Raw genomic sequence first — 27,430 nt, 5'->3', positions numbered from 1 at the left:
TTTTGTTATTAATAGTATCCGCAGCATTAGCACTCTTATTAGAAGGTCAAAGTCAGTATAAAACAAGAAGTGAATAAAATCTCGCTGGCAGTCTGTCAGCCTAGGGTCGTCTTGAATTAACTAGCAGCTCTAGCAAATCAAGGCCATGCTACGAGTAATAAAGTATTGTTATGTGTAAATCCACCACCTGATCCTCTTCCAGCTCCCTCCTAAAAACCTGCCTCTGCCATGATGCCTTCACATCATGGCCCCGTGGCTTTGACTGGGAAAAGGGCGAGCCTAGACTGCTATTTTTCTATTGAAACCTGTTAATTTTATTACCTTATCTTCCTACCCCACACCAACTCTATCTGTTTTGTCCATCTGTCCCACCCTGTCTGACACCTAGACTGTATGCAATCTTGCATCTCTCTGTACAGTGCCTGGCATAATGGGGCTCTGATCCTGGACTGGGAATCCTCAAACTACTGCAATACAAATAATACATAATGTGTCAGTAACCACCCTTTTGGGGAGGAGAAGAACTGATCAGTGTTCAAAAATCTGCTCCTTAAAAGATGTTGGGATTCATTATCTGTTGTCCCCCTTCCTGTTATGTCTTTCTAACATAGCTTCTACCAATTAACATTAACACCTCAGTTATGAGAATCATCCCACCACTTTTCAGCTATGTGCACTTAGTGGTTTTCCCCATTGCTGGGCATCACTTCTAGATTGTGTTGCTTGTTCCCTCTGCTCCCTGCATTTATGTATGAACACTTCTGCACAGTTAAACCTCATTAACTCTCAGTTAGGGCTGGTCTATACTAGAAAATTAGGTCAACCCACCTACATTGTTCAGGGGTGTGAATAATCCAAAAGCCGACCCAGGGGCCTGTGTAGAGAGCATTTGGTTGACAGAAGAATTCTTCCATCAACCTACCTATCACCTCTCAAGGAGTGGATTACTTACCTGACAGGAGAACTCCCACCATTGGCGCAGAGAGTGTCTACACTGAAGTGCTACAGCAGCACAACTATGCTGTTGTAGCATTTTAAATGTAGATAGACCATTAGTTAATCTGCAAAACAGATTAATTCTCATCAAACACTGACAGTCTCACATTGCTCCATCTGTCATCAGAGGATTAAAGCAGAGAGAGACAGGGAAGTCTCTACTCCCAATGCTTTGGGATTTTTCTTTAAATGCTATGGGCTTGCCCCAATGTCATGAGTGTCTTTTCACTGAGGACAGTGGGCTTGGATCAAGCCCCAAGGTACATTGTCATGATTAATAAAAGCAAAACCATACTCATAAAAAAGTGTATTCTGTGATAGTCTTTTTTTCTCTTTGCTAATTCACAAAACTAGATAATCCACAATGGGCTTCCCATTCATTTTGTGCAAATGATGAAGGTTCAAGCGTCCATTGCATCTTTGTGTTCTTATTCTTCCCCTTTTCTTACAGAGTATGTGTTCTTTCTTATTAATTACACTGAAAATAGTTGTCTGCTTACTGAAGCTGGATGAGAGCTCCCCTGCCCCAATAGTGCTAACCTGAAATTCACTAATAAGCCAGGCTACTTTTGAGGCTGTTTTCAGGGGGTGACACTCAAGTGTTGACCAGTTTATCCAGTCATCTCTCATCTCAGAAACCATTTCTATGCTTGTTGAACCCACAACCCTCCTCTTTACACCATCAGCTTATCTCCAGGGTTGTCTCCAGCATCAGTCTTCACTTGGGACCTGAAGCATCTGAGAAGATCACCTCTATCCACCATGTTTTTTCCCAGATCTCTCTTTGCTTATTTGGGAGCTCATCTCTTTGGTGCTTCTCTGTTCATTAGTTAAACTGAGGCCTGATCTATACACACATTTTGTATCAGTGTAATAGTTATGGGTGGGCTTTTTTACTGATATAGTTATACTGGTTCCACTGCTAGTGTGGACACAGTTATACCAATATAAAGCTGCCTAATACAAGTATAGATTATTCCCCTTCCCATAGGAGAATAAGGCCATGTCTACACTTCACTTTAATCATTAAAACTTTTGTCGCTCGGGGTGTGAAAAAAACACTCCCCTGAACAACAAAAGTTTTAATGACAAAAAGCATCGGTGTGGACAGCACTTCATCGGCAGGACCCACTCTCCCATAAACAAAGTTACAGCCCCTCATTGCAGGTGGTTTTATTTGGTCGCCAGGAGAGCTCTCTCCCAGCAATAAAGACTACACTGCATGCCTTACAATGGTGCGGCTGTAGTGGCACAACCGCGCTGTTGAAAGGTGCACAGTGGACACATAGCCTAAGATATAGTGATATAAGTGAGTTGTGATAAAGCTCTGTCCCTGCCCCCGTGGGTCCCGTGTTTCCTGGCAGATTTTGCTAGCCTCAGAGGCTCACTGTGACCCTCCACGTAACCCTTCTTTCTCGAGACAAGGGTCCCAGTCTACTGAGCCATTCTCATCATAAGCCAGCGAGGGAGGTGAGAAGTTATCCTTCCTTGCACAGTCTCTGTTGTCTCCCAGTCTCAGTGATTAAACAGGGGACAAAGGTGGGGGGGGAGCCCGGGCCCACCCTCTACTCCGGGCTCCAGCCCAGGGACCCTAATAGTATCAGCTATGGTAGCTGACCTTTTAGAAACATGACGACATGTACGATTCCCTGGGCTACTTCCCCCACAGCAGCCCTCACTTCCTCAAGCTCCACTTCACCCTTACCTCAGGGCCTCCTTCCTTGTGCCTGATAGGGTGTGTACTACTCAGCCTCTCCAACCGCATAACTTCTTCCCACAGCTCCTGACATGCACACCCACCTGACTGGCTGGGAGGCTTTTAACTAGTTTCAGCCAGCCCCTGATTGGCTTCAGGTGTCCCAATCAATATAGCCGTCTTCCTGCCTTCTGGAAAGTTCTTAATTGGCCCCAGGTGTCTTAATTGACCTGGAGCAGCTTCCATTTCACTTAACCTGGTACCAGAGATTTGTTTAGCCTGGAGCTAATATATCTATCTCCCACTACTTTTCTATAGCCATCTGGCCTTGCCCTGTCACAGCATTTATACTAGTATAACTACATCCACACTGGGGGAGAGGAGTTGTACCACTTTAACTATACCGGCATGTATTTTGTGTGTAGACAAGGCCTGATCTCATGTTGTTATATGCAGGTGATCTCTCTGCTGGTGACTCATAAGTGCCTGGTTACTCTGGCAATCCATATAGCAAGCTTTCAGAACAAACCTGTGAGGTCACCAGTCAGCTCAAAAAGGATCCTGGACCCACTGAAGTCAATGGCAAAACTCCCAACAACTCCATAGGTGCAGAACCAGACCTAAAATGCCTTGTTCTAGTTCTAAACACATCCTGTTCAGTAACCAGCCCTTTGCTTTAGCCACTCACCAAAGTACAGAATTGATTCTCGCTTCAGTAAACCCTCAGGAAAAGCAAGCTCAGGAGGTCACCTGCTTGGGGCTTGCTTGTTCACTGCCACCGTAGATGTTTGGCCAACCTCATTACCTTGCTTGCAGTGACTCACAATTGCCCTGTTTCAGCTAGCCATATTTTCACACATGAGGGATATCTGAATGGTCACTTTTATACATCCCAGTTACCAGCAAGTATCTCAGAGCTTTAAATATTTAGGATTACGGATGTATCTAAACTAGGTAATTTGATACCAAATTAATGCTTCTGATACAAACAACACGTCGGTGCCTTGAACATCTGTATTTTTGTCAGGCTAACTGAGGCTCTTTCCTCACCCCATTCCCTCTCCTCTACCCTTTTCTAAAAGAACTTTTCTGTAAGTCTCTTAATTCTTGCTCAGTGAGTCCTGGTTTGATGTAATTATTACTTTTAAAGCATTTTTTAAAAAACTAAAAATATAAGAACCCACAGTATAACAGTGATGTTAACTGTGTGGATGGGGAAAAGACACAATTTTTCCTAAATTTTAGTGCAATGAATAGCTAAGTTGTTTCAAGGTTCTCTCTCTAGAGGAAATTCACCCATAAACAGAGAGTTCACTCTTTGATCTTGTCTTTACTAGGGAATAAGTGAGCTGTAGCTCACGAAAGCTTATGCTCTAATAAATTTGTTAGTCTCTAAGGTGCCACAAGTATTCCTTTTCTTTTTGCGAATACAGACTAACACGGCTGCTACTCTGAAACTTATGTTCACTAATCATCATAACTAACATGAAGTAAAATCCTAGCAAAGGCCAGGCAATGCCAGCTACAGTAATAACACATTAGCAGGTCAAGGTAAACCCTATACTCCCATATAATCTCTTCCTTAACCGGCTAACTAGTGTGAAACCTATAAGCTGCCTTGTCCTCAATAGGATTTTATCACGTTTTAGCTAGCAGGAGGTAAGAACACCCCCTTTTCCTTGTGTGGTTATACCTTATGTTATGGGGAGAGCTCACCTGAAAGTGATGGTATAGCCCTCAGCAAGCCTATCTGAAACACTCTGGTTTTAAATCTATAAAATTTGTATTGGAATGTGTCTCATAACAATACAGAGAGTTCAAACCAAGCATGAGAACACTGAAGCCTATATATGACACAGAAGGAAATAAAATGTACGTTGCATAACTTCAGCGTGACTTCCTTTCCTTCCTCTGCTCCTTGAAGTAAATTTGATTTAATCAGATAAAAATAAGGCAAAGTTAGTAACTAAATTTGGGGGCTAGTCTGCAAAATTTGGGTCCAGATCTGAACTTCATCATCATTTCATGGAGCTGGAGTGTGGGAGTTTTGATTTGAGCCATTAGAGAAATAAAGACCAGCTGAGAAGTTGGGGTCCAAAGTAGCATCCAAAATCACGTTATAGTTTGTGGTCAGGTTTCTGGTGTTTGATTCAGGCCCATCTCTTGTAATAACACAAAAGATATAAATAGCTTTAAAAAGTAGCTCATGGTGTATTTTTCTGATGAAGAGAAATGCACTTTTCAAAGCCATGTATTTTAATTTTGTCTCTGGATTTCTTTTTCTTCCCCTGATCAAGCTGAGTTTGCAACTGACATGTCTGGGTATTATTTAGACCACACTGACCTACTTCTTCCAGCCTCTTGGCCCTTTTGATATGGATGCTGCTACTATGGTAACCTGTGTAACATGCAGGCATCACAAAGGAAGGTCTTCAGTAAATGAGCCCTATGCATCAGTTACTGCTTTCAGTTTCACAGCAGGCTTCTTTCACAAACACACCCATTTAGAAAGTTAGCAGTTCAGTTTCCAGGGGAAGCACACGGATATGCTCATTCTATCCCACCCAGCTGTGTCTTCAGGGTCCTGGATTGCCATCCTTTGTTGCTTGGATACAGTCCATCACTAAATCCTGTAGCACAGCATTAGGCAATTGTGTTGCTAGTGACAGGTTTCAGAGTAGCAGCCATGTTAGTCTGTATTCGCAAAAAGAAAAGGAGTACTTGTGGCACCTTAGTCTCTAAGGTGCCACAAATACTCCTTTTCTTTCTGTGTTGCTAATGACTGTTTATCAACAGGCAGCTCACTGAAGGCTGACAAGTTTGTGTGCATGTGTTTATCTGCCTGTTTACACATGCACTTGCATGTTAAATCATATGGGTGTATGAAAATATACACGCACACACATTTCTGAAGTTGAAATTAGGCCCTAGCCATCTCTGAAAACCTTGTGTTAAGAGTTTATGGGGACTGTGGTTGGTGTGTAACAAAGAGATAACAGCATAATAGGGCCTTTCGCTAGCCCTCTGCACTTGGATGAATTTAATCCTTAATGGCAAAATAACCACATTTCCCCTGAGTCAACATGACTAATCACGAAATGCTTTTTACAGGAACCTATTTGTCAATCTTTCCTCCCATACATAACAATAGCCCTTGTGACTTCATAAACAGCGCCACCTGGTGAGATGCTGACCCTAACGCAGCCCCTAATAGGAAAGAGCCAGCTTTGGCCAGAGCCTTTGTTGTTCAAAGCAGACACACAAATGCCTTTTGATCCCACCTATCTCATCCCCAAACAGAGTAGCAGAACCAGCATAAGTAGATTTCTTCTGAAACTGAACATGTCCTTTGTGGAGACATCTGTAAAGCAGCTTTTGGCAGTCAGAAGCTGTAGAGTTGGAAGTGTGCTCCCACGGTAAGAACAGAGAATCCTGGGTTTTATTCCCAGCTCTGTCACTGTGCAAATTATTTCTATATCTCAGTATCCCTATCTGCAAAATGAAGATAATGCCATGGGCAGATGCCTTCCCTGTTCTAAAACGAAGGACACACACTGTGCAGAGTACAAATCTCATCTCTTCTCAGGTGTTGGCTTTATTATAAGATTGTGTCAGTGTTACCAACACCAGACATTCAAAAGTCATGAATCTGGCCCCAAAAATCATGAGACTGTTTATTTCCCTTTTGGTCTTTGAGCATTTAGGGTGCACTTGAGTCACATTTTCAAACTTTTTTCTGCAACCACGAGAACTAGAAACTTCCTTATTTTTAAAATGGAAGCTGAGTTTCTCTGAAATCACTTGACTCTAGAAACTGCAGTTTTGGTTAAAACACCAAATACTACCAGATTCTCAATAAACTTGTGAGAATTGGCAACATTGTTGTGTATCATTATTAATTCCTGTTACAATTTTCAAACACTACTATGTTCCAAGTGTAGAAAGGGCCAAAATGGGATGAAAGGTCAAAGACTCCCGTTCAATCTCTGTGACTTTTTTACATTTTCTGGGGAGAGAGAAGGAAAGAGGGGATATGCCCCACAATTGATTAACAACACAGAGCCATAAGGAAGGAAGGGGAGGGATGGAAGTAAAAGAATGTGTTAACAGATTTAATGCAAAATCTTGATCCCATTGAAGTCAATACAAAACTTTGACATCAGTAAAACCAAGATTTATCCCTTAATGTTCATCATAGACCATCCAGCTAGTCACCCTAAGGCAAACAGTAAGGGCCTGATCCAAAGCCCATTGAAGTGAATGGGAGTCTTTCCAGTAGGCTTTGGATCAGGCCCTGAGAATGTGCCAAGGAAAAGGTCTGTCTCAAACCCTCAGTGGAACATAATTTTATTTTTCACCTGTATTCTAATGTAGGCAATTGTCACATTCTCAGAATGCATATCAACTATGATTGGGTAACTGGCTTCTCCTTTCTGCCCTTGTGTTCTCATACCTACTTCTAGCCTTCTAATTCTCTAGACACTGCAACCTCTACAAAGTCTTTCCCTAAAGTCCCTGAATGTCTGTTAAAACAACAAGCAGTCCGGTGGCACCTTAAAGACTAACAGATTTATTTGAGCATAAGCTTTCTGAAGAAGTGGGGTTTTTACCCACGAAAGCTTACGCTCAAATAAATCTGTTAATCTTTACTGTGCCACTGGATTCCTTGTTTTTGTGGATACAGACTAACACAGTTACCCCCGGATGTATGTCTGTTGGTGCAGTGTGTAAAGCATGCGGTAAAATACATTATAAAACAACTTTATTTGATATCAGAGAGACAAGATGGGTGAGGTAATATCTTTTATTGGACAAACTTTTGAGCTACACAGCACTCTTCAGGTTTTGTCCCTTTTAGGGATGGGAGGTGAACCCAGGTGAATGCACTTCTGAACTCTGGGTCTTAGCTGACCAAGAATAACCAACTGTGAGTGGGGTGCAGCAGAGGGCACAGGGAGTGGCATGTTAAAGGGATATTCCTTTGTCAGACTTTCACACCACGAGGTGGGAAACTGAGTAAAGAACACCACCCAACATATTGCAGAATGGGTGTTTGCTTATGGATACATGCTTTCGAATCATGGTTGTGTTTTCACAGATGAATGCTGGTTTCCTTTTCCCTTGTAATAGAAGTTTTATTTTGTTATATGTAGATTCAGTGCTTGTGAGTGGGGAAGTCTGGCCTCTTAATGGCACCCAAGGTTGTATTAATTTTTCCAGATTACTTGGTGGGGACTCAGTCTGGTTCCGTTTTGTATTGTTAAGAGGAACCCCTAGATATTGAACCCAGCCCTTGTAGTTGCCCGCTCCACCTGAGTAGTTTGATAGCTTGTCTCTTTCACCAACAGAAGTTGGTCCAATAAAATATACTACTTCACCCACTTTGTCTCTCTAATATCCTGGGACCAACAGGGCTACATTACAAATAACAATGGAAGATATCAAATTTTATTTGACATAGTGAGTCTCCTGTAATGCTGTACCTAGCTATTAAAATTTACAAGCCAGCAGTTTATGGCATAAGTGACTGAAAACAGCTCTGAAAAGATACTGTAGATTAAATAATATTGAAGCATTCAGTCAGTGATAAGACCAACAGCTGAGGAGAACAGACATTTAGACCATGGCTACACTAGAGATTTACAGTGGTGCAGCTGTACCAATGCAGCTGAGCCGCTGTAAGATCTCTAGTGTAGACATTCTAAGCCGATGGAAGAGAGTTTTCCTGTCAATTTAATTAATCCACCTGCAATGAGTGGCGGTAGCTATGTCAGCAGGAGAAGCTCTCCCACTGACATAGCACTGTCCACACCAGAACTTAGGTTGGTGTAACTTATGTCGCTCAGGGGGCTGGCTTACTCACACACCGCTGAATGACATAAGTTATACTACAAGAAGTCCGGTGGCACCTTAAAGACTAACAGATTTATTTGGGCATAAGCTTTTGTGGGTATAAAACCCACTTCTTCAGATGTATGGAGTGAAAATTACAGATGCAGGCATTATTATACTGACACATGAAAAGAAGGGAGTTACGTCACAAGTGGAGAACCAGTTGTGACAAGGCCAATTCAATCAGGGTGGATGTAGTTCACTCCCAATAATTGATGAGGAGGTGTCAATTCCAGGAGAGGGAAAGTTGCTTTTGTAGAAAGCTAGCCACTCCCAATCCCTATTCAAGCCCAAATTAATGGTGTTAAATTTGCAAATTAATTTTAGTTCTGCATTTTCTCTTTTAAGTCTGTTTCTGAACGTTTTTTTGTAGATCATTGATGATGTGCTGGAGAGATTTTAGCTGGGGACTGTATGTGATGGCCAGTGGTGTTCTGTTATTTCCTTTGTTGCGTCTGTCCTGTAGTAGGTGACTTCTGAGTACCCGTCTCGCTCTGTCAATCTGTTTCCTCACTTCCTCAGGTGGCACTGTTGTTTTAAGAATGCTTGATAAAGATCTTGTAGGTGTTTGTCTCTGTCTGAGGGATTGGAGCAAATTCGGTTGTATCTTAGGGCTTGACTGTAGACAATGGATCATGTGATATGTCCTGGATGGAAGCTGGAGGCATGTAGGTAAGTATAGTGGTCGATAGGTTTCTGGTATAGGGTGGTGTTTATATGACTATCACTTATTTGCACTGTAGTGTCCAGGAAGTGGATCTCTTGTGTGGACTGGTCCAGGCTGAGATTGATGGGGGGTGGGGGGGATTGTTGAAATCCAGGTGGAATTCTTCAAGGGCCTCCTTCCTGTGGGTCCATATGATAAAGATGTCATCAATGTAGTGCAAGTAGAGGAGGGGCGCTAGGGGACAAGAGCTGAGGAAGCATTGTTCTAAGTCAGCCATAAAAATGTTGGCATACTGTGGGGCCATGTGGGTACCCATAGCAGTGCTGCTGACTTGAAAGTATAAGTTATCTCCCAAATCTGAAATGGTTGTGGGTGAGGACAAAGTCACAAAGCTCAGCCACCAGGTGTGCCATGGCCTCATCAGGGATACTGTTCCTGACAGCTTGTAGTCCATCCTCATGTGGAATATTGGTGTAAAGAGCTTCTACATCCATGGTGGCCAGGATGGTGTTTTCAGGAAGATCACCAATACATTGTAGTTTCTTCAGGAAGTCAGTGGAGTCTCGAAGATAGCTAGGAGTGCTGGTAGGGTCGGAGGAGAGAGTCCAAATAGCCAGATAATCCTGCTGTAAGAGTGCCAATGCCTGAGATGATGGGGCATCCAGTGTTTCCAGGTTTATGGATCTTGGTTAGCAGATGGAATACACCTGGTCATGGCTCTGGGTGTGTGTCAGTGTAGATTTGTTCCTGTGCTATAGCAGGGAATTTCTTGAGCAGATGGTGTAGTTTATTTTAGTACTCCTCAGTGGGATCAGAGGATAGTGGCCTGTAGAATGTGGTGTTGGAGAGTGGCCTGGCAGCCTCCTGTTCATAATCCAACCTGTTCATTATGACTATAGCACCTCCTTTGTCAGCCCCTTTGATTATAATGTCAGAGTTGTTTCTCTAACATTCTCTGTTGATAAGTTATACTGACATAAGTGGTAGAGTAGTCATAGGCTAAGAGTTGTAGTTAAGGAGTAAAAGTATAGTGATTCTTATTGCCAATCTCAAGAGCTCAAAAATGTCAGGTTTAAAAAAAAGATTGTCTTAAAATTAGGAGATTTTAAAAATAATTCATGTTGGGTTCTTTTTATTTGGCTTCTGACTTTTGAGCTTTTAAAGGGTCACATTTTCAAGCTTTCTTCACATCCATGTGAGGTAGAATTTTTTTTTTAAATCAAAGCTGTAATTCTCCCATAATCACCAGACTCTAGGAGCTGGGGCTTTAACAAACATCAACTCTTGCAAGACTTGCAATAAAATTGCAAGTTGGCAACACAGAACACGTAGATCTTCAAAATACTTTTCAAACTAGAAAATCCTCACACCTATGTGTGTTAACAAATAAGTCATGATCTTGCTTTACAGATGGGGAAACTGAGGCACTAAGCCATTAAGTGACTTGGCCACAGTCATATTTCAAGTCAGTGGCAGAACCAAGATCAGAATTCAGGAGTTGCTGGCTGTAACCCTGTTCCATGCTCTAACCACTAGGCTTTACAGCTTCTCTATTTTCAAGTAAAGGAACTCAGTGAGGCAAAGAGAGACAAGAAAATTATCTTCCAGCTAACTTGTGTCAGGAACTGCAGGGGAGAAAACTCTTGCCCGACCAAATATGAAGGCGTCACGAGAAGGGACAAAGGGAAGACTGGCAATAGACAAGCTTAGGGAAGCAGGAAAGAGATAGGATGCATGCTGTTAAAATCATTTTAAACTGTGGAAGGATGGTGAAGTGGGGAGAATGTTAACTTGGGACATGGAAGAGCTAGCTTGAATTCCCTGCTTTGCGACAGATTTCCACAGGGACTGTGGGCAAGTCACTTGGACCTGATTACTACATGCTGATTTTACTCGTATAACTATTTTGGTTACTGAAATAGTTTTATGTGAAAAACCCTGAGCGTGTATGCAATTATATTGGTATAAAGCATCTTTCTAGTGCTATAACTATGTGAACACATGCATGGGTTATATTGCTTCAACTTTACCAATATAGTACAACTTTTTTGAGTAGATAAGGCCTTATTCTCTCTGGCCCAAATCCTCAAAGACATTTAGGCACCTAACTCCCATTGGTCTCAGGGTAATTAGGTGCCTAAATACTTTTGAGGATCTGACCCTCTGTGCCTCAGTTCCCCATGTGTAAAATAGGATCAGTACATTAAAGACTAAGAAGTGCTCAGACAGGCAGAAAGGCCCAGATAGATGCCTAAATACCTTTGAGGATGTGGGCTATTGCTCCTGAAATGAATGGGGCAGGAGCCACTGGAGTAGCTTGCAGATGGCGTTAAAACACATATTGGTCGCATGATAGCAGGGAGACTGTGTTGCTTTGATTGTTCTTTTACATCTATTGGCATGGTGCCTGTCATGCTTTTAGATTGTATCTCAGTCTCATGCTAAGTCCTATGGTTTGATTAAAGATCATTAAGCAGCAGTGGGATGAAACATCACTGAATGACAGGTTTCAGAGTGGTAGTCGTGTTAGGGGGAGGAGCTTTTGTTTTGCACAGGATACTTAATACACCGGACAGTAAGACACAAATTCCAAGTCTCAGCACCTTTAAAGGGAGAATGGGTTAGAAGGTGTTTCCATGGGATTCAGAGACACTCGATAGCTGGTGCCAAAGCCCCTCAGATTCTTATGCTCCCCCAAAGCGAGAGAGGAGAAGAAGAAAGCTTGCTGTAGTCCCTTCCTATTGCTGAGTCATTAACTTCTTTTTCCTGAGTCATTCTGCAGCTGTGTCTGACAAACCAGGAGACAGACAAGCAGGAAGGCTCAAGGTAGGTAGCATCTGCAGACTGAAATGGCTGGGTTGTAAAACTGGCTGATTATGTGAAAGATGGAACTGGCCTCTGGAGGAGTGGTAAGCACCGCACATTGAATTTAAATCAGGCAGCAATGCTGTGAACAAAGAAGGGGGAGCTGCAGTGGCAGTCTGGAATTAGCTATTTTGTTTTAACTCTAGAACTGGTAGGTTACTTTGGTTACAATCTGGGGGGTGGGATAAAGTTTAAAATATTATGTAGTTTGTTGGTATAAAGAATTAAGAAACATCTCACTGTGTGACAGATGTTGTGAAATGTCTGTTCACCACTTATGTTAAAAAGACACTGTCAGTGTTAACGTCAAGGTCCGTCTTGTTTAAGATTTTTACAAAAACTGTTAGAAGAAAACTATTTTGTTGTTTATATTGCAGTACCACCCATTGATCTCCCTCAGGATGGGGATATTGTGCTAGGTCATTGTGCAGCTGTTTTTGTTTGCATTTGAACCTTGTTCTGCAAGTGTTTGCTACCCAAAACACTGCAAGGAGGTGCATGAAAGCCAGAAAGTGAAAGTGATTTATCATCTTCCATCGTTGTATGCGGTGTTGTTTTCACCATGTTGGTCCATGGATATTAGAGAGAGACAGCTTTCAAGCGACACAGAGCTCTTCTCTCTCACTGGTAAAAGTGGGTCCAGTAAAAGATATCACCTCACACACCATATCTCTCTAAAGTGAGTCAGTTTTACCGTTCAAACTGAGTGAAATACAAGAAAGCAGGGACTAAAAAATTTTTGAAATGAGTCATTTAAAAAAACCCTTTTGATTTTCGTAATCTTTGGTGTTGCATGTTACACAGGCAGGAAAGTGGTTTGGTGGGGGTTTTAGGTAAGATATATTATTTGATAGCGTGCTATGTTAATGGCTTTTTGCACTGTGGAAATGAGGTGGAGTCCCCCTTGTAACGAATAATATTAACACATATATAGTGCTTTTGTTTTTTAAAGCTACTGAGATTCAGGGTCTGGTTTTCAAAAGAGCTCAGCATTCTGGATGCGGAATTCTTTTGAAAATCTGGCCACAAGTATGAGTGCTGAGCTCTCCAAAATCTGATCCTTTGGGATTCACTTTCAGAGGGGCTGAGCCTCCAGAACTCCAGATGAAGTCAACAGCTGCAAGTGCTCAGTGCTTCTGGCAATCAGGCTATAATTTATAAAGCCTCACAAAACCCCTCCTCTGGGAGATAAAAAGTAGCCCTGTTTTCAGGTAGAAAAAGGGAGGCAGAGATGTCATGTGTTTTGCCCAAGACTAAACAGCCAGTCACATTTTTTTATTCTGTGTGCTGCAGGTGGACTTGAAGAATGCACCAAAAATTATTTTATTTTTTTCTCCTCCTGTATTTTTATTGGGGCTGGTATACATACATATGGTTGCATGGTAATGTTTGAAATAAAAACAATATAATTGCTATAGCGTTACTCAGTCTGATTTACAGACCTTCCTACCCGGGGACAGGGGTTATTAACTAATGGGGTTATTGTCCCTCTTGAGGGATATATGTAAACTTTCCTTTGGTCTCCTGATCTGTACAAGGAGAGGGTGTTCTATTAAAGCTCTGAACAGACCATTTCACAGCCATAAATATGCCGATCACCACCTGAAGTGTTCAATGTAGATTTTTCTCATGAGCGCACAAAGCTTTTTTTTAATCTGTGAGACAATGCATTTTCCAGGAAAAAGCAAGGCATTCTCCTTGTGGTCCTTGAATGGCATTTCTCAGATGCAGTCCTGGGAGAGCACATGGCTCTCAAGAAATTAAACAGTAAAATGCCTAACTGGAAAAACATCCAAGTGACATCCTCAGCGGAGGAGTAAGAATGTACTGTACTGGTTATTACAGTAGGGTGGCAGCAGCACCACTGGAGATAAGATTGAGCTTAGTTTACTTTTTGACAGCCAATTTTTCCAAGTGCTCTAAAATCCACATGCTTACTTTGAGTGCCTTGAAACTTGCTGTGCTTCACCAACGTCCAGGATCGGGTTAGTGGTACAATGTTTAAATTATTAGGACAAAAGTTTCCTGATATAAAACCTTACTTAAATCATGGGAGATCAAAATTTTATAGTTTTTATATACACACACACACTTTCTATATTATTTATTTAGTAAGGAAGGATTAATAGATTTACAAATCCTTGCCATGTATAAATCAAACAAAACAGCATTAGAACAGTGAGCTTTTGTTTAAAGAGACATACAGGAATGCAGTCATCCGATCTCTCTGGATTTAATAATTTTTGCCTACAACTCGGGCTCACCTATGGCTCTGATCTTCCCCAAACATATGCCAGTTGAGATCACCCTCCTGAAACTGATCTCAGCTTGCATCTGGCACCCACTGCCCCTTTGGGGAAGCAATATTTTAGAAGTTATTCAGGGTAGAGAAGTTGGATCTACAGTGTGGTTCAAGCCAAGTGGATGAGCCAGGGTAACAAGGTGGCTGAGGTAATGTCTGCTGTCTCTCACCAACAGAAGCTGGTCCAATAAAAGATATCACCTTAATCACCTTGTGTCTCTAATAACCTTGGACTGACATGGCTACAAGAACAATGTAAGAGCCAGAGTAAGTCATTTGTACACATGCTGCAAGATTGGGGCTCTGTCACAAGCCAGATGTCGGAGTATGTGGGTGGCTCACGGTGACATACTGTGGCTATTGAACCCGCCTGGCACCCACATAAAAGAGAAACTTATGTTTATCCTGAAAAATACACAAGCAGCATATTTAACTATTTATAATCGTTCATCCAAATGACAACACGAAGGTTTACGCTTGTCACTGTCTCCTTTCTAAGTGCTCTAGTTCCTTGGAAAAAAAGGTGTGAAGGAGGATAGAGCTGGTAGCTGAGGGCCAGTGGGGTGATTCCAAGAAGCCTCCTCATGTACCATCCCTCCAGCACTCCCTAGCCATGCCCCCTACTACTACCACCACTTGTTCAAAAAGGGAGAAATTTATTCACATGGAGTTAAGGGTGACCGACAGTGCCTCCCACCTTTCCAGGCATTGAGTGCCCCTCTGAAAACCAGGGAATACCGAGTTACGGTACATACCAGCCCCTGCCCCACAAATTTAAGTCTGCCCCCTCTGAGTGGTGCCCCAGACACCCCAGCACTGTATCACTCTGCTGCAATGTACTCCTTGCACCAGTCATTACAGCTGTCCCTAATGCAGTGAAGGGTAGCTGGGGAGTGCCTGCAAATGAATGAGTGAATACACTTCTGTAGGACACGGCATACCACATGAAATGCCACATTCCTCTATCATTCCTCACATCTACTTATTATAGAACTGCTCTGCTGAAGCCTACTTACAGTCAATGTTCCCTCTAATTTCTGACAGGCCGTTTGCGCAAAAAATTTCTTCTGTGCAAATTATTGTGCTTCTGTGCAAACTTTTGCACATGCGGTGTTTTGCTGTGTGGCAGGGTTTAGAATCTGTGTGTGCACGCACACGCGCACAGCTTAGCGGGAACAGTGCTTACAGTATATCTCCAGTGACTCTTGCCAGCTTCAAGGGGCAGAGTTAAGGCTGAAGGGTGGGGCTGGTGTGTACCACAGCTCTCTATGGGCTGGTTTTCAGAGTTTAAATATAGGTTTACTGAACGCTCAGGAAGGGTACAAGCATGGCCAGTCAGTTACCCTTCACTCTGAATTAATGAGTTTTTAGGTAGTGAGTAACAAATAGCTCTTAGCCAGTGCTTTATGTTTTTAAAGCATTGCACAAATATTAACTAATGAAGCTTCACAGCACAAGTGGAAAGTAAGTACATTTCAGGCAATAGCTCCATTTAGTTTATGAGAAAATATGCCTGAGGAGAATAAACGATTTGCCCCAAATCCTGGAGAGTCATTTGGAGAGCAGGGACTAGACATTGGGACTTTGTATCTCGAAGTCCTCAAGACTGAGCCACCTCTGGAGAAACACTCCACAATGGAAAAGGATCCCAAACAGCTTCCAAAATAGCAGTGGATTTGGTGAACTAGACCCAAAACAGAAGAGCACTGTGCCCGATTTGTGAGACTGTAGGCACATGGGGTTGCAGCCATTACCATCCTCAGCTATCCACATAGAGTGTTTTCACCATGGAGTTGGGGTGTGATTCCCAGCTCCATGAAACATACCTGTGGTAGCTCTGATCAAGCCAGCGCCCTAGAACTAGAGAGTAGCTGCCACAGTGTGAGCAATGAGAGAAGCCAGCCATCCTGAGGACATAGCTATGGGTCTCTGATGGACACACACTCAGGATAGCTAGTCCCTCCTGCTGCTTGCACCACCCTGGCTATATTTTAGTGCACTAGGTCAGTCAGAGCTAGTATGGTATGTCTCCTCAAGTTGGGAATCACATCCCCAGCTCAAAACGTAGACACACCCATAGATGCAGAATGCAGCCATGACCATTAGCTGCCACAAACAGGGACACAAAACAGCTCCATTCCCTTGCCACCTGAGGTCAACTGCCATGGACGTTAGTCACAAACTTCCATTGACTTCAATAGGAGCAGGACTGGGCTCTTGGTCAGGAGAGTGAAGTGCTTAGAATGTAGACACTGAATGTGTCTGACATTACACCACTAGAGGGCAGTACTATGCATAGCCATTCAGTTAACACCTATAGGAGGCATGCAGGAGACCGATTATGTGGACCTAATGAAGGGGGGACACATTCAGAGGGGCCAGGAAGGGAGGGTGCTGTCCAAGGAGGAGACAAGCTTTCACAAGCTAACGAACAGAAGGACATTCATCCCACATAGTGAGAGAGCAAGAAATGCAAGATCCCAACTGATGCGAGTCCAATAAGAATCCAGAGAACTCCAGCGCTGAAATACATTGGGGCTAACCTGGAGGGAGACAGAGTGCGCAGACTTAGAAGCTTTGACTTCTCATAAGGGGAATAATATACCCCGAGAGAGAGAAGTGGGGAGAGAGTATAGTGAAACCCATCAGACTCCCATTCACACCTCCCTATGCCCCCTAGAAGGGAGGGTGAGGTTAGAACTCTCTCATCTGTACTAAGTTCCTTCCCCTTGTGCTAGCTCGCCCCAGGTGCATGCACGCACACACACACAAATACCGCATATGATCAGGGGAAGCTCAGAACCCCAGGAAGCAGAAAACTCTCCTTGTGTCTCTCTGTACACTTAGCCCTAATCCTATATCTAAGCCCATATTAATGGCTTCTGGCTCCCTATAATATTTAACACAGTACTCATCAAACACCTGCCATGACATTGTGATGTTAAAGAGGCCCCTATAAATCTCTAATTCCCTTAATCAGCCCTAACTGTATTTTTATATTCCAGGGAAGAGAACTCTTGGCAGTTCTGACTCATGCTGATCTTTCTAACAGAGGTAGGGATCCTGCTGCATCCTGAATAGGCAGCAGGACAGTAGTCTCAGAAACCAAACTCTTCCACACCCCAAGTGCTTTAAATTCCATGCCCAAGACCCCAAAAGAAGAAGTCCACACCCCACCACAGCAGAGCTCCATTACCTTCCCAAGGAGGACTCCTTATACCCCACAAAATAGTGGTAACGGGAGTAGAATAAAGCAGGCCCAAGGTAGCAGTCAGACCTGCAATCAAGAGGAGGAGACAAGTTACAGTAGCTGACACCAAAACTTTTGTAACTTTTGACCAGCCTGTCCCTCTAAGGCTAAAGCCTCTAGGGAAGATCCTGACTGTTCCCTCTCTATTGCGGGTGCAATCTTGCCAGAGAGCTGAGGAAGCAAGTTCTGTTGACTCTGCCCACTGGTCCGGCACAGAGCTAAACAGATCCAGCTTCCCGCACTCCCCCCATTTAACCAACTCACCTTAATGGAAGAAGAGGCCAGCCTGCCAGAGAACAGCCAAGAAAATGGAGAAATACTCAGAGCAATTCACCCTGGAGGAAAAGAGGAAGAATAGGGTCAGCATGCTGCATCTCTCTGGGGCTTTCCAGTGGCTCCAGGCTTCTGCTTTTCCATAGACTACTTCTCTGTAAAGCAGTGCTCAGTGGCTTGCACCCATTCCTTTCCCGCCCCCGTCTTCAGAATAAATCTCTTCTCTAACCCCAGCTAATGGGGTTCTATGGAGTAACTCAGAGCAGAATGTAGGCCATAATACTCAATTACTGTGATTTCTTCCCATAAGTTTTCAGAGTGCTTTTCACTCATCCAGCACCCTGGGCAGTGGTGAGCCTGGTGCCTGAGATTTCTGATACATGCATCCTCCTACTCACCTTCCCTTATATTTTCCTTGGCAGTTTTGATTCCAAGTTGGTAGTGATGGTTGTGTGCTCTATTAGCCATTGCAGCCATCTTCACGAATGATCTAGTCTGAGATTACAGATCTGAGGACTATCTCCTGCACTGTCAGGGAAATGGAATAAATGATCCCAGTAGGGTTTTCCCATGTATAGGATCAGATCCTGCACCCCTGCTCTGGTGATGCAGAGGAGATGGAAACTGGCCACGTCTCCTTAACTAGGGATTACCCTGGTGAGCATAGAGCCTCCTATGCCATTTTCCCTCCTCACTACTACAAAGGGGCGATGTCAGGGGCACTGAACTCTGGCTATTCCCAGTTGACGGATCTCCTTGGGAGCTGTTATCAGCTGATGGAGTTTAGCGCTACAATTAGGCTACTCTAAACTCTGTCAGGGTTGGTTTAAAACCAGTCTGGGATCCCCATCATCCTCCCTACTCCATTCTGTGTGCTGTGCCTAAGGCTGGTTTCTGTCATCTATAGCTGAAAGGTGTATAAGTGAAAGTCTTAAACTGAGCCACAGTGGCTAACTTCTAAGCAGTCCTAACACTGACACTAATAAATACAAGCAAGTCTGGCATTGTGGGGTCCTTCCTGAGATGGAAGCTTGGCATCAGTGCCAAACTGAACCAGCCAGAGTAGGAAGGATGTATAGCAATAATCAGTCCCCTCTGTTTAAAACGCAGCAAGTCTTCCACCAAGACAGCAGGCTGACAGAGCAAGGGGATGAGCAGCATGACTAGTCATTGCCATTCTGTCAGCCATATAGCCCCTACAGCTCCCTCTCTCTGGCCTCCCAATACTGTAACCACCTGCAGTCCTGGGGGAAGTCTTGTGAGCAAACTGTCTGATCAAACTCTGTCAGCAAAGATGACATAGGAAGCTACTATGGCCCCATGGAGCAGGTCATAACAAAAAACAACATCTTACTGTGCTCGAAAGATCCTCTCAAAATCAGGTGGCCCTGAGACTTTTGGAGGAGAGATGCCGTATGCCCGCCTGGCATAGATCACCTGGAGGGAGAAGTAAGCTGCAAAGAAAGAAACAAGAAGAGACCTTCATGGAGACCAGGAGACTGTCATAGATGATGGAGCTCAGTGTTGTGCAACAGGGGCTTGTTAACATTCCACCACCACATGAAAGAAAAGGTTGGTGTAACGTCCCTGCATTCAGTGGAGTCATTTCCCCCACACCTTATACCGCTATTGTTATATAAAAGAATTATACCCAGGACTCAGACAAATATTTCTGAAGAAAAAAAAGTGATGCCTTTGGAAGGGACCAGATTTCTCCACTAGTGAGATATTTTCAAGAGTTTCCAGAGAAAGGATATCTACAGCTCTGACAAGGCTCCACACACATCATCCAGATTTCATAGGACAGACTTACACTACACTAGCCACATATTGGTCTAATTTCGGGAACATGATACAAATATTTCCAGCCTGTGCACTTGATATAGTGTCAGTTACCAATTGGTATCCTCTCCCATCTTAGTTCTGAGGATGAGAAAAATATTTTTAAATGGAAGACAAATCAATTCCCTAATCCCTCATCCTTGCTTTCTGCAACACATGCACCTCTTGAACAGGTGTTTCACAGACCAAAGAATGAAGAGACCTGATTCTCATTTACATTAAAGCATCCCTGCACCTCTCTGGTTCTGGAAAAGGGACCTTCTAATCCGATTGTAACCTTTAAAGTGGGCTTACAAGACCCCTTTCCATGATAAACATGGTATAAATTGGTCTTAGTGTAAATAAGAATCAGGCCCAATTTTTTGGTGAGCTACATACTGGAAATTTGGCAACATATCAATGACAAATCTGGAAGGAATTTCCTAGACAGTAAAGTCCAAACCCATACAGTAATGTCCCTTGGACTATTTCAGCATGCTCTTGGTGGCCGTTCCTTTGCCTAATCACTCTTAGGAAGGCGGTTCTTGTGTCCAAACTTCCCCTTTCTCCAGTTTCAGACCTGTAATACACCTCCAGCCAAGTTTCCTCCACATCTTTCTGATTACCCCACTTGGCCTCTAGAAAAAATCCTCTTCATTTCTATATTGGATTTTTTATTTAGAATGATCAATGGACCAACATTTTTAGGGGCAGGTCTGCCGATCAGACTTGTCCATTGTGAGGTCTGAAAGGGACATAATTTCCTGTGGACTTTCTGGTCTTGGCTATAACTTTTTGCCATGTTTGTCACCTGGTTCTAATTTGGCTGATTACCATCATGATGCACATCTATGTATACAACATGGTAATGGTGGTTCACAATGAGGTGGGAGTAGGCAATGCTCAGACTTTGAGACCAAGGCTATAGTGTGATTTTTCTGGGAGTAAGTTAATCCATTTTCTGGAGTAAGTGAGAGTGTTTGTTCTTCTGCAGCATACATAGGACCACCTATGTTTCCATAATTGGGTACTACATTCCACCTTCCTCCCACACCTCTGTGTGGGAGGATACAAAGTGCTTAGCACTATGTGTCAAGACTCAATATGAAATCAGATTCTCCCAGGACTCACCCCCTATGCCAGCTATGTCAGCACAGCTACCTATGTAACCAGAAAGAACCAGCGTGACTCAGTCTCATCTCTTATCTCTAACCCAAATACCTTGCACTGTGAGAAACTGCCTAGAAAAGGTCACCTGAATTTGAGGCAGTCTTAGGAATCAGTGGGTAGCCACTACAACAGCTACCTTTACAAAGTCTGGCCTGTTCATACAACCAGAAGTTCTGAAAGCACTGAGGGACATCCAAGCCCTTCCCTTCATTAGTGAAGGAAGCAAACCCGACTATGCAGGCATGGATAAGTGGCCCCATCCACACTGCAAAAACACCAATGTAGAATCCAGTTACTCTTAGACAATCAGCCTAGCCACCAGCAAGTCAACTATGTTCACAAAGGGGACTCATTACAGTCTACTTATACGCAGAGCAAAGAGTGATTATATAGACCAGGCCTGTTATTTTCCAAGAGAAGACACAAACGTAGCTCTCTTATTTGCATCCTACTACCAGATTTTGAAGTCCCAGATTTCCTAGTACCAAGGAATCTGATGGAACACACTATTACCCTTTACCTCCTGAGTCACACCACAGCAACCACACACACTCATGACTCTCATGCTCCCTGAGTCCAGGGAGCTGGGTTTAGGAAGAAGTAATGTGTGTGTGTGTATCCTATGTAGGAGCCATTGGAAGCCTAGGGTCATTACAAAGCATGTAAAAATGGCCAATGTCAGCAGATAATCCTAGGTATTGTTTGCAAGTGCCAGGTCAGACCTGCCAGAAAACCATGCACACTGATTCCTGAAAACCTTCCCAGACACTCGATTTTTTACCATGTAGTGTGGATCCAAATCTAGAGAGATTCCCTTCCTATCAGAACCCCTTGCTTCCTGCCTGCAGAAGGGTTTTTCTCCATTACTTCTGGTCATTCTACTCTTCTGCGGTTGTGATATTGTTTCGTTGTCTTTTTGTTTGCACTGTCCATGGACCCTTTTGTTTGAAGTCCATGGACCCTCCAGGAAAAAATTAGCCTATTTGTAAAATGGAGAGATTCTTCTGTTTCCTGGGGAGCTTTCTACATTTGTAAAGTAAGATGTATCAAGAAATTCCCAACAAGTTAGAGACTGGGTATATTTGCACTACAAGCGCTACAGCTACAGTGCTGTAGTCTCAAGATTTCCTATGCTGATGGAAGGGTTTTTTCCATTGATGCAGGTAATCCACCTCTCTGAGAAAAATAACTACTTTGATGGAGAAATTCTTCCATCGACATAGCTACATCTGTAGCAGGGAGCAGGTCAACCTAACTACATCGCACAGGCCACAAAATTTTTCACAGACCCAAGCAACGTAGCTAGGTTGACTTAAGTTTTAGGTTTAGACCAGCCCTGAGAAAGATGTCCTTCCCTTAGACTCTCCCACCCTATTACTCTGGCATCACTGACAGCCCTTCTGGTAATGCATTTAGAAAACCAGCCCAAATACTCATTCAGCATCTGAAGAGCTACAGGAACAGTGGCAGAAATTTAATATACAAAGCAGGACTGTGACAGGGTTATATCTACTCAACACTTGGCTCATTCCATTAGATTAATTCCAACTAATTCCTCAGATAAGCCACAAGGCTTGTGGCTCATCTGAGAAATTAGCTGGAATTAGTCTGATGCCCCTTCCTGTAGTTATTCAGCCAGTCGTTCCTCTCCTGGCCTCTCACATGCCAGGAGCTGCAGCAATTTCCTCTTCATGGCTTAGCCCTCTGGCTAAGTCATATTAAAGTTCTCCCCACTTCCAGAGTATCATCAAAGTCTGCTTCCAACCACCACCAAATGGGCTATCCCTAGTGTGTCACTGTCACTTCAGCAGTGACACGTAGGAGAACCTAGGCCCATCCTTTATACCTAGGGTTACCAGGCATCTGGTTTTTTTTACCAGAATGCCCGGTTGAAAAGGGACCCTGGCGGCTCCGGTCAGCACTGCTGACCAGGCCATTAAAAGTCCAGTTGGCAGTGCAGCAGGGCTAAGGCAGGCCTGAACCCTGAACCCTGTACCCCAACCCTGAGCCTCGTCCTGCACCCCAAACCCTTCATCGTCAGCCCCACCCCAAAGCCCACATCCCCAGACGGAGCCTGTATCCCCCTCTCACCCCAAGCCCCTGCCCTGAGCCCATGCCTGCACTCCAAACCTCTCGGCCCCAGCCTGGAGCCCCCTCCCAAACCCCTCATCCTCAGTCCCTACCCCAGCCCTGAGCCTCCTCCCACACCCAAACTCCTTCCCAGAGCCTGCACCCCCTTCCACACCCCAACCCCCTGCCCTAGCCCTGAGCTCCCTCCTATACCCCAAACCCCTCATCCCCAGCCCCACCCCAGAGCCTGCACCCCCAGCCAGAGCTGTCACCCCCCTCCTGTACCCTAACCCCATGCCCCAGCCCAGTGGAAGTGAGTGACGGTGGAGGAGAGCAAGTGATGGAATGAGAGTGGGGGACACAGGTGTTCTGTTTTGTGTGATTAGAAAGTTGGCAACCCTATCTACAAAAGGTTTCAGTTCAGGGACCCTCAGCCCAGCAGCTCTCAGTTTGTACTCTTCCAGCCCTTACTGCTCCTTCCTTGGCCTGCTTCCTACAGCATCACTACAGCTTCCTGCTCTTTCCCCCTTGCATCAGGGAGTATAACTGCAGATCTTTCTACCCCCTCAACCTACCAACTTCCTCTCTCTATAGAACCTGCCCAGCTCCTCTCGCACCTGGACTTCACCAGCAATTAGGACCTAGCATGCCCTGCGTTTCCTCTAGGTGTAGCCTAAAGTTAATTCTCCTAATTTCCCCCTTCAGGCCTTGTGTGGGGTAGACACCTCATCACAGGAACTATTAATTAATGCAAATAAAAGGAGCGCAGCAATGATGTAAACTGGCTAATCCAATTGTGGGGAATGCATATGCAATCACTATACCTTGCTCCAGGACTCCCAGGACCGTCACAGCAGCCAGCAAGTGAATCTGACCCAGCATGTTGTCTCTTCCAGACTATGGGGTGTCCGTTTTGTGCTAGAATGGTCTGCTGGTTAATTTCACTCTCCTCTGATCAGGCGGACAGTATGTGTTATAGAAAGCAGGAAGGGTTGGCTCCTAGTGACCTTGCAAGCTCCAGAGATTGATGCTATCAACTGGCCTGTTGCTGCCTTTCCTTTAGACTGACACACACAAACATAAGAAAAGTGAAGCAAACAGGATGTGATACAAGTCTTTAACCAGGTCAGAATTTCCATTCCCATGCTCTTCCTTTTGAGAATGTATGGTAGGGAAATGGGGGAAAGGTGTGGACCAGCAGTTGGGAGCAGAGATAAGCACTATCAACAATCAGCTGCCTAGAAAGTGTTTGATTAAAACTAAAAATCCTGACCACATTCACACATACACCCAGGGATGGCCAAAAAATACTTTTCCTACTGGTATCACAGATGAAAACACCGCTCTCCGTGGGATGTTATGTGCATGTATCTTTCAGCTTATTGGATAACAGTGACCCAGCACTGCCAGTGTATTTTCACTATACTAATCAATTTCAGATTACTTATCCTCAAAAATAACTGTCAAAACAAGAACTTATTAATGGCTGTGACACCAGCATAGTAATAATTAATAAATAAAATACCCATGTGATGATTCTGCCATAATGGTGGCATTGGATGGTGGGGGAAGTTCAAAGACAAACAGAATCTATTCTGCAGGGTAATACTTTACTTTGGTCCTGCCTCAGTGCAGGATGTATGTGGACTAAATGATTTCTTGAGGTCCCTTCCAGCCCTACATTTCTGTGATTCTGTTAAAACTTGCAGGCTGAGATTTTCAAAGCCACTGAGGAGCTTTAGACACACAATTCCCAGTGAAACATAAGGAATGCACCTAAATCCTCCAGTCGGCTTTGGAATTCTCACCCACAGTTTTTACACTTTTGGCAAAGCTCCCATTTACATCAGTGGGAGTTCTGCCTGAGTGAAGGTTGCAGGATGCATTGGGACACAGCAAAAAACCCACTGGTGCTTGCTGTCATTTCCACCTGTGTAAATCAGGAGCAGCTCCACTGAAATTAATATCCTCCCACTAATGTAAAATTAGCATATGTAAGAGCTGAATTCAGCCCTTTGTTTCCTGCTGAGTAGTTTCCCTTTAATCCAAACATAGAAAGGAGAGAGGAATAAGATAAAATGATCATTAAATATGACTATGGCAGAAAACAAGGCCAACCCATCCTAGCTGACAGGAATTAAACAAAAGGTCAAGTGACATTAACAGGCTTCTCGTTTTCTAATACATATATTTTTAATGATAGAACTGCAAAGGAAACAAATAAGATGGTGCCCTTTTTTGCTGCTTTATCATGGATAAAGAATACCAGAGGAATGTCCTTGCTTGTTTTTTTTTTTAATTTAGAAGTATTAGGAATATTGTCTTCTAATCTCTGGCTTTTCTTGAGGATTCAAGAAGGGGTAGGCATTTTCTCAGTCCAAGGTGTTGGAGTCTTTTAATGTTTAACAAGAATTTTTGTACCAATTGTTGATCACGTTGGAGTCCATTAACAACAGGAAATAAAAAACAAACACTAAAAATTGTAGAGCCCTGGTTCTTCTCTCACTTGCTTTGGTGTAAATCACGACAATATGCACTGCGATCAATGGAGTTCTACGAGCATAAATTCAGTGTAAATGAGAAGAGAATCAGATCTGAAGACTTTTAAAGAATCTGAATTAAAAAATCTTCCTCCTCTCAATATCATGTGACATCATAAATCAGTGGTTCTCAAACTAGGGCCACCACTTGTTCAGGGAAAGCCCCTGATGCGCTGGGCTGGTTTGTTCACCTTCCGCGTCTGCAGGTTCGGCTGATCATGGCTCCCACTGGCCGCAGTTCGCCGCTCCAGGCCAGTGGGGGTTGTGGGAAGTGGCGTGGGCCAAGGGATGTGCTGGCCGCCCTTCTGGCAGCCCCCATTGACCTGGAGTGGAGAACCACAGCCCATGGGAGTCGTGATCGGCCGAACCTGCAGACGCGGCAGATAAACAAACCGGCCCGGCCCGCCAGGGGCTTTCCCTGAACAAGCGGCAACCCTAGTTTGAGAACCACTGTCATAATCCCTCCAATTGTCCAGTCATCCAGCAAAAACAGGGTCTGAGATTTTAATATTAAACAGAAGCAAAATAAATCAATACATTTCTGAGTAGCCAAAATTCCTCAGGCCACCTTTATCCTCAAAATGGGCATTACCCCTTTCTTCCCTTTGTAGATAAACTTTAGCATTTTATTCTTTTTCAGTTCTCACTGTACAATTCAATAGTACAAAGGTCATGCATTTAGGGTCTAATAAGAATTTCTGCTACAAACTTGGGGTCATCCCTTGGAAAAGATAAAGGAGGAGAGAGACCTGGGTGTGTAGATTGATCACAGGATGACTATAAGCCACCAATTTGATGTGGCTGTGAAAATGGCAAATGTGGTCCTAGGATGTAGTAGGCGAGACATTTCCAGTAGAAGGAGAAGTATTAATGCCATTGTACAAACCACTGATAAGACCTCATTTGGAATATTGTGTACAGTTCTGGTCACCCATGTTCAAGAAAGATATATTTTAACTGGAACAGGTGCAGAGAAGAGCTACAAGGGTGATCAGGGAATGAAGGACTTATGAGAGGAGACTGGAAAAGCTTGGCTTGTTTAGTCTAGCAAAAAGAAGGCTGAAAGGAGATACGATTTCTCTCTATAAACACCTCAGGAGGTAAAATACCAGGGAGGTGATGAGCTATCTAAGCTAAAAGACAATGTTGGTACAAGAACAAATGGATATAAATTGGCCATGAACAAATTCAGGCTGGAAATTAGAAGGTTTCTTATCATCAGAGGGGAAAGGTTCTGGAACAGCCTCCCAACAGGAGTTGTGAGTGCAAACAATTAGTTTTAAGAGAGAGCTAGATATATTTATTAATTCAATTGTATGAAAGGGTTGCTTGTGATGGTAGAGGGCAGGGCTCAACAGCCCTGTGGCTTACTTCTGGTTTATCTCTTATGTTCCTAAAGTTCAGGCTTCAGGATTTCAGCCAGCCACCAGCAGGGGTCAGGAAGGAATTCCATTCCCCTCCACCCCAATGTATAGTTAGAGGGTTTTTCATCTCCTTCTTCTAAAGCATCAGGGCCAGCCACAACTGGAGATGGGACATTGGGCAGGGTGGGCCAGGGCTCTGAGGTGGTACCAAGCATTCTTTGTCTCTCAGGTGCTTGGCTGGCTGGTTCTTGCTCACATGCTCAGGGTCTAACTGAACACCATATGTAGGGTCAGGAAGGAATTTTTCCTCCAGGTCAGACTGGCAGTCACATTGGGATTTTTTGTTGTTGGTTTGGTTTGGTTTTTTTACCTCCCTCTGCAGTGCGGGAATTTATAGGGATATCAAACTTTGGGCAACTATTTAGAGACAATCCATATAGATTAATTGATGAAATACAACAGCTCACAAAAGACATCAAAATTGCAGTATATCAATACCTACCATGGAAACATACCCTACTCCT

The 27,430-nt window shown here is 43.7% G+C and overlaps 1 protein-coding gene and 1 pseudogene across 2 annotated transcripts in view; one reads left to right on the top strand and one right to left on the bottom strand.

The window, feature by feature from the left end:
* The first annotated feature begins 11,865 nt into the window (after nucleotides 1-11,865).
* The window catches only part of CANX (calnexin), a 59,521-nt gene continuing 43,956 nt past the window's right edge, over nucleotides 11,866-27,430 (top strand). Inside the window, exon 1 of one of the 2 annotated variants that reach the window (XM_043490896.1) lies at nucleotides 11,866-12,077. Coding sequence is in view for 1 of the 2 variants with exons in the window: in XM_043490895.1 (XP_043346830.1) it covers nucleotides 12,137-12,160 (24 nt within the window). In the remaining variant the exon portion in view is untranslated. Of the gene's footprint in view, nucleotides 12,161-27,430 lie in introns of both variants that reach the window. The other variant, XM_043490895.1, reaches the window with a different exon arrangement.
* LOC119859769 lies at nucleotides 14,234-23,965 on the bottom strand (annotated as a pseudogene).

This window comes from Dermochelys coriacea, chromosome 8 (genome assembly GCF_009764565.3).
Source record: "Dermochelys coriacea isolate rDerCor1 chromosome 8, rDerCor1.pri.v4, whole genome shotgun sequence".
NCBI lineage: Eukaryota > Metazoa > Chordata > Testudines > Dermochelyidae > Dermochelys > Dermochelys coriacea.
Note: the sequence above shows the minus strand (reverse complement) of the source record. Positions and strands in the feature narration are given on the sequence as shown.